Source organism: Muscardinus avellanarius, assembly GCF_963383645.1.
Source record: "Muscardinus avellanarius genome assembly, chromosome: 17".
Lineage (NCBI taxonomy): Eukaryota > Metazoa > Chordata > Mammalia > Rodentia > Gliridae > Muscardinus > Muscardinus avellanarius.
In genome coordinates, this window is record NC_137803.1 from 59,191,025 (window position 1) to 59,205,893 (window position 14,869).

The 14,869-nt window shown below is 41.3% G+C and overlaps 1 protein-coding gene across 15 annotated transcripts in view; it reads right to left on the minus strand.

Annotated features, from left to right (window-relative positions):
• Positions 1-14,869, minus strand: part of EPB41L3 (erythrocyte membrane protein band 4.1 like 3) — a gene marked incomplete at both ends in the record, with an annotated part of 110,809 nt that overhangs the window by 95,100 nt on the left and 840 nt on the right. For 13 of the 15 annotated variants that reach the window (XM_080714469.1, XM_080714465.1, XM_080714477.1 and 10 more), the window contains one exon: positions 9,024-9,221. In XM_080714469.1, coding sequence (XP_080570595.1) covers positions 9,024-9,221 — 198 coding nt within the window. Of the gene's footprint in view, positions 1-9,023; positions 9,222-14,869 lie in introns of those variants that run through there. The other 2 variants (XM_080714467.1, XM_080714468.1) reach the window with 1 other exon arrangement.

The following is a 14,869-nucleotide window of genomic DNA, read 5'->3' on the forward strand; positions in this document are numbered from 1 at the left end:
GGGATGGAGCGTGGAGGTAGAATACTTCTGGGTTCCATCCTTAGTACTGCTAAATAAATAAATAAATAGAAATGGGAGTGTAGCTCAGTGGTAGAATGCCCTTGGGTTCAATCCCGAGTACCATACACTCAAAAAAAAAAAAAAAAAAAGCTTAGCAGAGGCCCTTTGCAACTCCATGAGACCCTGTTTTAAAATAAAGAACTGCCAGGCGTGGTAGCACACATTTGTAATCCCAGCATTCAGGAGGCTGAGACTGGAAAATCGTGGTTCGTGGACAGCCTCAGCTACTTATTGAGGCCCTCTGCAACTCAGTGAGACCCTGTTTCAAAATTAAGAATAAAAAAAAAAATAGGGCAGGGGGTGTAGCTCGGAGGTTAAATGCCCCTGGGTCCCATTTACATATCCAAAAATAAATAAGTAAAATTTAAAAAAGAATAGAAAGGTAGGGCTGGGGATGTTGCTCAGAGGTAGAATGAAGCTGGGTTATATCCCCAGTGCCGAAAAAAAAAAAAAAAAGGAAAAAAAAAGAAAAAAGAAAAGAAAAAAAGAAAAATACAGTCTCATTCAGTTGCTGAGGCTGGTCTTGAACCTGTGGTCCTCCTGTTTCAGCCTCCCAAGTACTGGGATTACAGGCATGCACCACCACACTAGCTGTGTGTATTTCTTGAAATGCAACCGTTTTCAATCTTAATATTCTTTAGAGTGCTAAAAAGGCCATGTCTACATTATGATGGACTATTAATGTCTATTTCCTTTCTAAAAATAAAGAGCAAAAGAACAGATTTAACAATTTTAGTAAGAAGAGTCTATTTCCATCAACCTGTTTGCCAGGTAAATGAGACACTGCATGTTAATAGCTTTTGTGTTGCAAAATAAAAGAGCCATTACAAAGGAGATAAAGTTAATTATACCCCTCTATCCTCCTGAGTTCCCAGGGGCACCGTTCCTCAAGCAAAAAGTTCTTGCTGCTGCTGCAGGGCCCTTTTGGTCACAACACCAGACAGATGCTTGGCAGGCAAGTCATTCACCTGAGTGGTCCACTGAGGAAAGCAACATATTATAGGTCAAGCAGAAGAAACACACAGTTGTGCACACTCCAGATCTCTGCAATTTATGCGGGCTTTGGAAAAGTCTTTTTTTCCTTTCTATTTCATCATTATCGATTCTTCTAATTCAAGAAAGGCAACAGGTATTCTAATCAACTTCCTGAATTAAGGTGATTCCATTCACTGCCCAGCCAAGAATTCCAAAGCAATTGGGAAATAGTTCCATCACGTGACCCACAGAAGTTAGAAAAGGCAGACACTGAATTTGTTTTTTCCAACTAAATCCCAGGAAGGCAGGAACACCGCAATGGAGTGAGGTTTGGCCGGTCAATCAGATCACCAGCAAGACAGGTCATCCAGCCTCACCTGACGGAGTCCCTTCCCGACCAGTAGTTAGTAGATGGTGAAAGCAGCCCAGGACGGCTTCCGCGCCCACTCTGGTGCCATAGGAGGCTCCCTGCGGAGTCTCAGGGAACGCTGATGGAGTCCTCTTGGCTATGCTGGTACGTACTTGATCCATGCCCATCCCAAATCAAGGGGGGCTAACTAACAAGGCACCCAAGCCTTTATGGCTTTCTGGCTACACTTAAATAGCTCTCTTTGATTTGCCCCACCCTGATATAAAGCTCCCTCCAGTGAGGCTGAGGCCATGGTATTTTGTCCTGGAGGGCAAAACCACTGTGGGCGTACCTGGGTCATGTAAGCACAGTTTCCATCACTAGACAACTGGTAATATTTGAGGACTAAAAGAGAGGTGTGGCAGGGCCCTTCTGAGTGCCTTCTGAGGGTCATTAGGGAATACTTTGGGTGCAAATCAGGCAGACAGAAATCAGTCTGCTGAACACAGAAACAAGAGTCCAATAAATGTGATGTGCATGACTTCCTGTATTGCACGGGACTGGAGTATTTTAAAATGTTCTCTTTAAAATGTATTTCACGAGGTCACAGCAATAATGATAATAAACTGGCTACCGGAAGTTTCTTGTGTTCTCTAACAATTAAAAAGGTTAAGAAGAGAACCAGGCGTGGTGGTGCCTGCCTGTAATCTCAGTATTTGAGAGGCTGAGACAGGAGGATCTCAGGTTTAAGGTCAGTCCCAGCAACTTAGTGAGACCCTATATCAACATAAAAAATTAAGAAAAAGGGCTGATGTGTAGTTCAGAGACAGAATACTTCTGAGTTCAATCCCTAATTTCACAAAAATTAATATTAAGAAGAAAATCACACTTTGTGATTTTTGTCATATAAGAAGGCTTGGTACAGTGTAAGCATTTCCCAAAAATATCAAGTTGCTTATAATAAGATCTTCTAATTTGCTGAGGTTGGTCTTGAACCTGAGATCCTCCTGTCTCAGCCTCCAAAGTACTGAGATTACAGGCATACACCATCATGCCCAGCTAATTTAAAATAAACATAAATGGAGGCTTCAGATAAATGGCCATTGACCCTGTGGTGAGAAATGCTCTGGTTTTAGAAGGATTTCAGGAGAAACTGCAGGTACAAGCTGGGTGTGGTGCTGTAGGCTTTGTAATCGCAATACTTGGGAGGCTGAGATAGGAGAATCACAGTTTCCGGCCAACCTCAGCTACTTAGTGAGGCCCCCACAACTGAGTGAGACCCTGTTTCAAAATAAAGAATAAAAAATAGGGCTAGGGATGGAGATCAGTCATATCTGACTGCCCCTGGGTTCAATCCTTGACACCACAAAAAAAGAATAAGGAGGAGGAGGAGGAGGAGGACGAGGAGGAGGAGGAGGAGGAGGAGGAGGAGGACGAGGAGGAGGAGGAGGAGGAAAAAGAAACTGCAGGTACATTCAGGGAAGACACCTGTGCCTCGGGTCTGGTTCAAAATGCCTGAGACAGCATAATTCATAAAGAAAAGAGGTTTGTTTGGTTCGTGGTTCTGTGAGTGGAGGATTCTAAGAGCAGGTGTGAACAGCTGGTGAGGGCCTTCTTGCTGCATTAACACTTTACCACCAGGCAAACAAAAGCCAAATGGAGCTTCTGCTCCTCTTCTCTCATCCCATCCCATGAAGTCAACTGATCTTAATGACTTCCCGAAGGTCCTCCCTCCAAAGGCCTTGAGCATATGACTGTGGGGATTAAATTTCCAACAGATGGCTTTTTTTTCCCCCCGGGGTCAGGAAGGCACATTTGGGCCATAGCAGAAATCAAGGTTCGGAAAGTCTAAGGCAGTTTCTCAAAGTCACATGTTTACAAGTGAACAAGTCTGTTAGCCCAGCCCAGCACACTGGCTTCAGAGCACTTGCCATGTGTGAACAAAACACAGATCTGTGGTCGGCAGTTGTTCAGCGGCTCCAGGGCTCCACTAGCTACTGCCCACGTCCCCGAGGCAGCCGTGGTTACGGGAATCCTGCTCACGGCTGCCCGCACAGTGGGATCGTGCTGGGTCTGTGATCAACTTCAACCCAAAGGTGTGTCACCCAAACTGTTACTAAGACTAATCATTGACCCTCCCATCAAACACAGGGGTTTTTTTTTGTTTTTGTTTTTGTTTTTGTTTTTGTTTTGTACTGGAGAATGAACATAGAAGCTTGTTGCCTCTGAGCTACATCCCATCTTGCTTATTTATTTATTTATATTTATTTTTCTATTGTAATACTGGGGTTGCAACCCACGGGCATTCTACCTCCAAGCCGCCCCCAATCCTATTTTTTATTCTTTATTTTGAAACCGGGTCTCACTGAGTTGCAAAGGGCCTCACTAAGTAGCTGAGCCTGTCTGTGAACCATGATCCTCCCATCTCAGCCTCCCGAATGCTGGGATTCCAAGCATGTGCTACCACGCCCGACTATTTTTTTTTTTTTTTGAAACCAGGTCTCTCTAAGTTACTGAGAGTTGTGAGTCCTCCTGTTTCAGTCTCCCTAGTGCCGAGACGATGGGTATGGCTACTACACCCACACATTTTTAACTTGTACAAGATCCTTCCTGATGGAGGGAAGTGCTATCTCCTTCTTGCTAAAGGTCAGCTCAACAGGTAACTGGGTTCTGATACTCAGCTCACTAATTTGTAAAAGCTCCTTATCACAAAAATAAAGAAAAGAAAAAGAGGAAGAAAGAAAGAAAGAACCATTCTGCTGTGTCTCTGGCCTTCATCCAAATGTTTGATGAAAGCCCCCTTTGGGGCTCGAGCCCTGAAGGGCCTCCCTAGGCCGGTGCCTTTTAGTCTCTGTTTACCTGTGTTGTCCCGTGTACCTTGCCAGCCAAGCTTTACCTTCCATAGTTTATGTAACAAGCCAAGAGGCATTTTCAATGTTTCTTCAACGAGCATCTCACCCCTACCCTGAGGCCAATTCACTATTCACTTTTCTTATTCAATCAGCGACAAATAAATCTATCAAGCTTGACCACACCCACGTCTCTCCAACTTCCACAACGATGTCAGCCGTCAACATATGTTTCCTACTATCAAAGTCCATTAGGAAATTGAAAATATTCTTTTGTGTGTTCGTGTGGTGCTGGGTGAACCCAGGACCTCACGCATACTAAGCAGGCGCTATACCACTGAGCTATATTCCCCGCTCTAGAAACTGAAAATATTCTGTATGTTAGCTTTTATATTCCAGAAAAAAAGTCGCTCACATGAATTGGACAAATTTATAAAACAGGACTTCCGGGAAGATGGCGACCGAGAAAAGCGGGGCTTAAGAGCCCCGCTAACAACAAATCTCCATTACTACAAAATCAGCGCCTTTCAAAGCCAGAAAACAACATCACCAGGAAAACAAAAAAAATCACCAGGCTCCAGAGAGAAAGCGGACTGAGAACAGAGCCACAGAGGAGATCCTCACGCCCGAGGAAGCGGCTTCACGCCCGAGGACGCGGCAGCAGCCATACTGCCGGCGGCACCGGCGAGTTCACGGGACGGCCACAGCAAGCTGAGGTGAGCCGCTGCGGAACAGCCAGGCGGGATTTCTCGGCGCAGGAAGCATCTAAAGCTCTCAGTGGCTGAGCTCAGCACACGCTGCAGGGATTCAGAGTGGAAATCAAAACCAAGAAAAAAAAACGCCAGCCCCACAGCCGAGGGCGTAGCAGCGGCGCTATATTGCCACCGGCGGCAGCAGCAGAGAATTCACCAAATCCAGTACAGCTACATCTGCGTATTCAAGAACAGTGAGTCAAATTGCGGGCTCCAGAGGAGAAATCCCAGTACTGTACTCACTGGGACTTGACCCAGCGGGAGAGGGGCGGTGGCAGTGATATCACACCATAGGAGAACGTGCAACCAGGCACCCCCCACAGTCTAAAGCAGCCTCTATCGACTCTCTGGGTCGGAGACTCTGTGATACAACCCAGTAAAGGAGTAGTGGGGTCTGAGATACTACAGACTCGAGATCCAGAGCACCTTAAGTGAAGTCATAGTGACCCAAGGGAAGAACCCAGAGAAGGCACAAACTTCCGAAATCATGGGAAAGAGGAATAATACTGGAGCAATCAATGCTCACAACCCCACAACATCAGAACCCGATAAAACTGAAAATCAGAGATTTCTAGAAGATCAAATCAGGAAAATAACTGTAGAAATAATAGAGGTGCTTCGAAAAGAACTCAGAGAGAGCCAAAAAGAGATAAAGGATGCAATTAATGAAGTAAAGGCCTCAATTCAAAGCACAAACAACCGATTAGAACACATGGAGAACAGAATCTCGCTCTTAGAAGATAATCATTCCAAAAATGAACGCATAGTTTCTAATCTAGAAAAAAATATCCAACAGCAGGAATCTGACATTGAAGAAATATGGGCCCATTTTAAGAGAGCTAACGTAAGAATAACTGGAATAGAGGAGGGAAAAGAAAGTGAAACCAAAGGGATCAACAATCTCTTCAAGGAAGTAATAGCAGAAAATTTTCCAGACATAGAGCAAGAGGTTGATACACAGGTCCAGGAAACTTATAGAACTCCCTTTAGACAGGATCGGAGAAGAGGATCCCCACGCCACATAATTGTCAAAATGACCACTGTGGAAGCCAAGCAGAGAATCTTAAAGGCAACAAAAGCAAAGGGCCAAGTGACATTCAGAGGCAAACCAATTAGAATCACTCCAGACTTCCCAAACCAAGTTATGAGAGCCAGAAGGGCTTGGAGTAACATATTCCCAATTTTGAAAGAAAACAACTTCCAGCCAAAAATTTCCTACCCAGCAAAACTTTCTATCAAATTAGATGGAAAAATAAGAAGCTTCCATGACAAACAGAAACTGAAGGAATTTATGTCTTCAAAACCAGCACTAGAGAAAATACTTAAAGAGATTAACTACAAAGAAGAAATAGGTAACACACATCAGAACTAGAGAAACAAGGTTTTCCATCCAACAGACAACTAAGATTGGTTATCTGTGGAGATTCATTATTTATGTTAGTCTTTTACCTATCTCTAAAGGGTATTGTTTGCCTTTATTGTTTGTTAATTTTTAGGATTTCTAGTTGGAATATTAATATACCTTCAGATATAGCATTTGGAAATATTTTATCCCATTCTATTAGTAACTGTTAACTCTGTTTACATTGTCTTTGGATATACAATATGTTTTTTATTTTTTTAGGGAGTTTGTATACTCTTCTGTTGCCTGTGCCATTGAAATCATAACCAAGAAATCACTGCCAATTTCAATGTTGTGAGGTTTTATAACCCAGATTTTCTCCTAAAAGTTTATAGTCTTAAGATTTATATTTAGGTCTTTTATCTATTTTGAGTTAATATTTGTATATGGGATTAGGTAAGGGTCCAATTTTATTCATTTCCATGTAATTATTATTTTTCAATAATATTTAGTTAAAAGATTATCATTCCCACCACCAAATGTTCGTGGAAACCTTGTCAAAAATAACTTGACAATATAGGGAAGAATTTAGCTCTAGGCTTTTATTTAACTCCAATGGTTTATATATCTGCCTTTAGAATATTACTACACTGTTTCAATTATTGTAGCTTTATATGGCTTGAAATCAGAAAATATACATCTTCTAGCTTTGTTCTTTTTCAAGATCGTTGTGGGTACCTAGAGTCCATATTCCATATTAGGATAGTTTTTTTTCTGAAAAATAAATATATAAATATATGATAGTTTCACCTAAAAAATAGAAAAAAATATTCTCTGGTAAGAAAGAAAGCAAAAAGAAATATTGAAATGTTATCTTTAGGTCATCAAAAGCTTGGTATCAGACAAATGAAACTGTTATGTGAGATTATCATTTTTAATTTTTGATAAATTGCTATAATACTAGATTTCAACTACTAAGCCAAGCATGGGAGGGAGGGATGGGGAGAGAATGGGGTGGGGATCGGGTGGGGGCTGACTGGGCAATGTGTGCATGTATGTCTACAAAAGTATGTATCCCACTATGATGTATGAATACAGTGCACCAATTAAAAAAAAATTTATAAAACAATTTTAGTGCAAAGAAATTGACCCAACATTGTTATGCCACTTATAATGTTCACAAAGATATTAAAAGTAATAAGAAATTATATCTCAAGTTAATTATACAATAAAAATCCTGAACTAAAAAACACAGTGATTATCTGTAATGAACAGGACGGATGGGATATAAATTAAAATTGGCAGAATTGTCAACTCTATGTGTACCCAGCCAGAACTAAGGCATTTTGCCTCCTACATTAAGAACTGTGTATTATTATTATTTTTAGAATCCTCAGAAAATTCTGGTAGCCATGACTAAAGACTATCCAGGGAACTCTATTTATTTTACTATATAAGTATAATAAAAAGACTCTCTCCTCAAAATTACAGAAAGTGCTTCTCTTGACTTAAATCAATGTTTTGCAGAAAGCAGATCTCTACTGGAAAAATACAATCTCTCTTAAGGTTATAAGTCCTTTAAGAGCCATAATAAAACCCAGTTATAAGTACATTACTGGTGTCTGTCTCCCCATTTCCAAAACCTCTAAGTCAATAACTGGTTACTTGAGTGGAAGAAATTAGTCAAACTCAGAGCCAGCAAAATGTGAGACATGAATCCGTATGTAGTAAGGCACCTTTGGGAGGACCTGCAGCTGCCCATCAATATTTTTTTAAATTTTTTATTGGTGCATTGTAGTCATGCATCTTAATGAAGTTCAAGGTGTTAGAGGCATGCATACACACATCCCCCAATTAGCCCCTCCCAAATTCCCACTCCATTTTCTCCCCCTCCCTTCGCATTTCTGGCTTCGTGATTGACTTTGATATGTTAATGTTCATCATGTATATTAAGGAAGCTGCAGAATGACTCAGATTTTTCTAGAAATCTCTATATGGCCAACTAAATAAACTTTGATGCAGGAACATTTCTCATCGTTTTTGATGTTTTTGCAATCAGCAATAATTTAGTACTTTACCCCTTACCCCCACCATCCATGACACTATCAATATGAAATGAATTTGGATCTTGGGCTCCAAGGAAAACACTGGGAATATGGGAGCATTATATTATAGTCTACTTTATAAAAAAGAATGAGGAGGCGGAGTATACTTTTTGCACAAAAGCTTCATGTCCATCACCATGTATGCTTTAAATATCATTCAGCCCCTGGGTTAGAAGATGATGTGGACATTTTAAATTATCTCACAACTGCTATGCCCAAAGTTAAAACTTTCTACCAAGTAACAAGTGATTTGGATATTAATTATGCAAACAGAAAAAGCAAACATCGTTTAAATAACTTCAAAGCCAGGATATTAAGGAAAAGATGGTTTTTAAGCCTCCGTTTTTAAAAATTCCTATCAGGAAGTATGAGAGAATCCATCTACTTTATGTATAAAGATCATATCTTACTTTTAATTGTGACATTTTTGGAACGCTCTGTTTTTAGGAATTGATCCCGTTAGAGTTGGAAGTAATGTTTTACCTTCAACTTTTCAGAGTTCTTGAAAAAGATGGCGGAAGCGTGTCTGTTTTATTCGACCAAGCCCAACGCTTGCCATCTCGACACAGACGTCCTAGACCGCGCGCTTACCTCCACATCGCAGGTGTACTCCGACCCATCCAGAAGAGTCACTTTGCACGGCATGCTTTTTGGCTTCTTGACAATCTTTAACGGAGACCGAGAGACTTTGCTGTTAGATGATTTCTGAGAAAGTTTATCGTCCTCCAGTTGCTGGTACTCCAGCTGTTTGGCAGCGGCGGCAGCAAACTCCCGCTCCCTGTCAGTGACCTGTGAAGAGCAAACATGAACGTTTTTCACCATATGACAGGAAATAAATATTGCATTGCTGTAGCCAGAGAAGGATGCTTGAGGAGGAGGCTGCTCTCCCTTTTCCCTGAGAAGGAAAGTGGTCCAGCAAGGGCAGTAGGAACAGACAGGCACATGCAAACATTTCCAGTGCTAAGTTTCACCTAGAGGACTCTGACCACTTTAATGCATCAATAGTGCCTTTATTTCGGTGTGACTCCAGGATTTAATTTAGAAGCACTGGGATAGCATTGAGATTTCACTAAGCAAATATGGAGAAATGAGTGTCTCCGTGTGAGTGTGTGTGTGTGTGTGTGTGTGTGTGTGTGTGTGTGTGTGTGTGTGTGTTACTGGAGACTGAATTATTGAATTCAGGGGCATTATACCTCTAAGCTATACCCCCTATTTTATTTTTTTATTTGGAAACAAGGTCTCACTGACTTGCTAAAAGCTTCTCTAAGTTGCTGAGGCTGGCCTTGAACCTGTGATCCTCCTGTCTCAGCCTTCCAAGTACTGGGATCACAGGCATGTGCCACCATGGCTGGCTTGACTCTTAATTTTTTTTTTAAAGACATTGGACCTGTAAAATAAATCATCTAGATTTTATCTTATTTGCTCTATTTTTGTAATTTTCTGAATCCTTCTTTATTCTTTGATGTGTTATATATTCCCCAACCATATATTTACACAGTATCTTATTAACTTGAAGGGTTGAAGAGATTCAAGTGTTAATCTTTTTGGTAATTTAAAAACTGTTAAAATATTTGATTTAGCTCTAAATAAATGAAGTTGGCTGCCCTGAGATTCATCACAAAGTAATCCCCTAAGCCTGTTTCTTTTCCTTTGTAATGAGCCAGCTTGAGAACAGAGCGCAACATCACTGCCAAACGGGCTCACCCAGACCAGGCTGGATACGGCGAGGACATCTGTGTACCTCGTGTCCATCCCTGGGACGTCTGTCTGTCTACTGATCTCCAGCTACTTTCCCTACACCTTTCTATTAAGTGATCACCAGTGGAGGTAGTACAAATTCAATCCACGGCCACATTAGCATTTCCACCAGAGTACAAATGTGCAGTCAGTCTACAGAAAAACAAATTAATATTCAGTTTAGGTCTCTCGAAATCAACATGTGAATTTCTCCCCATGAACGTATTCTGAGCTTGGTGCTAAAAGTTCATGGGCTGTTGAAGAAAGACAATATTGACAGTGTATCACGTCAACTTTTCTTTTTTATTGGCTTCTACCATTCTATAACCACCTAGCTATTTGGGGTATATTTAGGTTGAGATTCAGGTATAGATTTTTGCTTTTTTAATTTTGTTTTCCATTCAGAAAATTGCTAAGATAGACCTTTCCTCTACTACCACACCCAGAAATGCTATACCAAGTATTGAAAAAAAATCCTAAGAATAGAAAGAGACCGATTTACTGGGATTATTAAAAAACAAAACAAAACCCAAGTGCCTGACTTCAAAGGCCAAAAGAGTTGAGAAGGCAAGCTTCCTCCAAAACAGGTAAACACATTGAAGAAAGCCTGCTTGGCCCGCTTGGTCTGACTCTTTTGACCACCACTCTTCCCATACCAAAGCATTAAAATAAAAAGTATAAGAAATCCATAAAATCCTCATTAATTTTGGCCTTGAGATAGTTTAAGCAGAAGTCTGGCAACTCTGGAATCGTATATCCACAATCATAATACATTTTGTAAGATGCTTCATAATTTATACAAGGCTTTTGCAGATTTAATTTACATTTTCAAAGACAAGGTCAATTGAAGCTACAGTTTAATTTAAATTTCACCCAGGATTGACTTTATCCATGTACTGGGGGGATGAAATTTCATTTTTCCTTTGCTAAAGTAAACGTGTCTGTGTGACAGTAAACGATTCTGGGCGGCTGGAATGTCAACCACGGCATCTTCAACAGATATCACTCTAAGGATAGGCTTTGTTTCTGGGAACACTTAAAAGATGAATTTACCGCTGAGGCTCATAGAGCACATTTTTAAAACAACTTTAACAGCTCTAGAAGAGGAAACCGAGTACCTCAAATGAAATGTCAATCGTAGCCATACAATGCACTGTAACTTGAAAATATCGGTATTAACCACTTTAGTAAATTCTCGATTTCCTTCAATTTCCAGCCAGCTGTGAGAGGTAGGTATTACCCTCCTCACTTGCAGAGGACAAGAGACAGACTCAGGGAAATCTTCTCCTGGTCACAAAATCAGTAAACTGAAATTTGAGCCAAGCCCATGTTTTAATTATCACTATACAAAAAAAAGAAAAGAAAAGAAAAAAAAAACCTGCAACATAATCAGCTTCCCAGAAACAAATTTTATGGACGAGCCCAGAAACAATCTTTTCTGAGCTGTTCATTTTATAGATAAACAACAACCTGAAGCCCCAGGGGCTGAACGAGTCCTCCCGGGCTAGTAACGGCTGAAAGAGACAAGACTAAATCAGGCCTCTGCCCTGCGCTGCCAGGCAACCCTCCCTCCAGCAGTTCAGCATCCTTCCCCTTGTCTGGCTGCAGACATCTGACTACAGAAGATAAAGTACATCACACACCACATAACAGCATTTTGGTCAACAGTGGCCTGCGCACATGATGGCAGTCCCATAAGACTAACACGGAACTGAAGAATTCCTATCGCCTGGTGACGTCACGGGCATTATGACGTCACGGTGCAATGCACAGTTCAGGTGTTGGTGGTGGTGCTGGTGTAAACAACCTAGTGAACCGCCCTTCATATAAAAGGACAGCACATACATAATGCTTGATAACAACAATAAATGACTTTTATTGGTTAATGTACTTACTATATTTTGTGGGGGGGTACTGGGGGTTGAATCCAGGGGTATTCTACTTCCAAACTATATCCCCCCCCCTTTTTTTTTTTTTTTTACTTTTTCAATTTATTTATATTTGTTATGCTGGGAATTGAACCCAGGGGCCTTGTACTTCTGAGCAACCCCAGCCCTATTTTAATTTTTATTTTGAAACAGGATCTCAGTAATTTGCTGAGGCTGGCCTTGAGCCTGCAATTCTTCTGTCTTAGTCTCCCGTTTTTATTTTATTTATTTTATTTTTTGTGGTACTGGGGGTTAAACCCAGGGGCATTCTACCTCTGAGTTACATCCTCAGCCCTATTTTTTGTTCTTTATTTGAAACAGGATCTCACTAAGTTGCAGAGGGCCTCACTAAATAGCTGAAGCTGACTGTGAACCTGAGATCCTCCTCTTTTAGCCTCCAAAGTACTGGGATTGTTAAGTGTGTGCCGCCACGGTCAGCTCCATTATTTTTTTTATTTTGAAATAGGGTCTTGCTAGGTTGTTGAGAGTCTCCCTACGTTGCTGAGCCATCTTAAACCTGCGATCCTCTTGTCTCAGCCTCCCAAGTACTGGGATTAAAGGTATGTGCTTCCACATCTGGCTGTACTCTAGCTCTTAAGGTTATTTTAGAGTATCCTTCTCCGATACATCACAGCCAAGTTTTGTATAAGACAGCATGCTGTATTTTGGCAGCAGCAGGCTGTGTCGCTCGTGTGTACCAAGTCTTTTGAAGCCAACATTTTATCTAAGCGCCATTTAATCTTGTACATTTTCGTTTATTGCAGCTGTAGGAGTAATAGGCTACAGTTTTCAGATATATAAACATGCGTGTATAACTGTATGCACGTACACAACAGAGATAACTGAGCCTGCTACCACGCAGACTGTGTATGTGCGCTCCTTGACGTCCACACCGTGACCAAAGTACCCGCTGACGCGTTTTCCAGTGGGCGTCTCACCATCAAGCTGCACGCAGCTGCACATTTACTCCTGTCTAGGCCTGGGGAGGCGCGGACACGCAGTCTTTGCTATGATTACCTCCCATTTGCCTGGTAATTCATCCCAAAACTAAGAGGAAAGAAGGAAGAAAAGCCAAATAGTCTAGTGATTTTAAATTTCTGAAGATTAAGGAAAACCAACGGAGCAGACAACCATGAGTACACGACTGTCATCACTCCACAACAGAAGTCAGGAGAGCCGAGATGCCTCCAGCATTGGATGTGGGATTCTGTTTGCCGGGCGAGGGCAGCACGCAAAACCTTAGCTCAAACCGAGCACCTGTTAACACGGTGAAGGCATGTGTTACTCCTAATGCTGTTTAAAAGAAGGACTTGCAAATATTTGCGATAGAACAAAAAACTAAATAATCTGGTTACAAACAGAGTTTAAAGGTATAATAATGAGCTATAATTTCACTAAGACCTGATTTTATGTCTTGATGGAGGACATGGAAGAAATCTGAGGAACGAAAGGTTCCGAAAGAGTTAAGGCAGTTTGGCGAAAGGTCAAGCTTTCCGAGACTCTGGGTGACTTCTGGTCTTTCTGGAATTTCTCACCCCCAACCCACCGGTGAGAGCAGGAACTGGCTGCAATCATGCTCTTAATAGTCTTTAACCAGGCCTCTTTGTTTCTTCTTGTTTTTTAATTTTCCCTCCATGATTGTATTCTGCAAGCATATGACGTATGTTCTATATCAACCATTTTGTATTGTGTTTGAGATTGTACTTTGATGTTTTTCTTTCTTTTGAAGTTGTGGTTTTGGTGCAGGGGAAAAAAGATATAAAAACTTAGTTCTAGAGAATAAAGTTGTCAGTTGTCCAAGAGACAATTGTCCATGTCTTCATTTCAGGTCTCTCCCTCCCAAGTCCCGGAGAGGAATCTCCACAATGTCTCTTCTTTCAACATCTGGATTTTAGTGATGGTGCTGGGGTTCCTGGAAACACTTTTACTTCTGGGCTACACTCCCAGACCTTTTTTTTTTTTAAATTTGGAAACAGGGTCTCTTAAAGCCATTGCGGCTGGCTTGGAACCCGTGTGATCCTCCTGTCTCCACCTCCCAAGCACGGGGATGACAAGCGTGCTCCACCACGCTCGGCTTCAACATCTAGATTTTGTAGTTCAACACAAATACGTTTGTACGAGGGATTGAACCCAGTGCTGTGAGCAAAACTCCCAGACCTATTTTGGTTTTTACTTTAAAATAGGGTCTTACTAAGTTGCTGAGGGTTTTGCTAAGTTCCTAAGGCTGGCCTTGAACCTGCGATCCTTCTGTCTCAGGCTCCAAAGTACTGTGATTATAGGTGTGCACTACCATGCCTGGCTAACTCAAATACTTTCTAACTAGGAGAAGTTAATAATTTGTAAGGACTCCAGATTTCCTTACTACATATAAATCAGTACTCTAGACTGTTGATTTCAAGTTTGACGTTTAAAGACAAAAGAAATTTAAACATAGATTCATTCAAGGTCTGGATATAAATGATACTTTGACCTTTGATTTTTTTTTTAGTGATGCTGGAGATTGAACCCAGGCCCTTTTCATTCATCCCTTGAATGAAAACTTGTAAACACATTATTCGTGACAACTGGAACATGTATAGGGAGTAGAATTGATAAAAGAAGATCCAGGCGTGGTGGTGCACGCTTGTAATTCCAGCATTTGGGAGGTCGAGACAAGAGGATCTCAATCAAGGACGGCCTCAGCTACTTAGCGAGGCCCTTTGCAACTCAGTGAGACCCCATTTCAACATAAAGAATAAAAAATAGGGCTGGGGGTGTAGCTCAGAAGTAGCA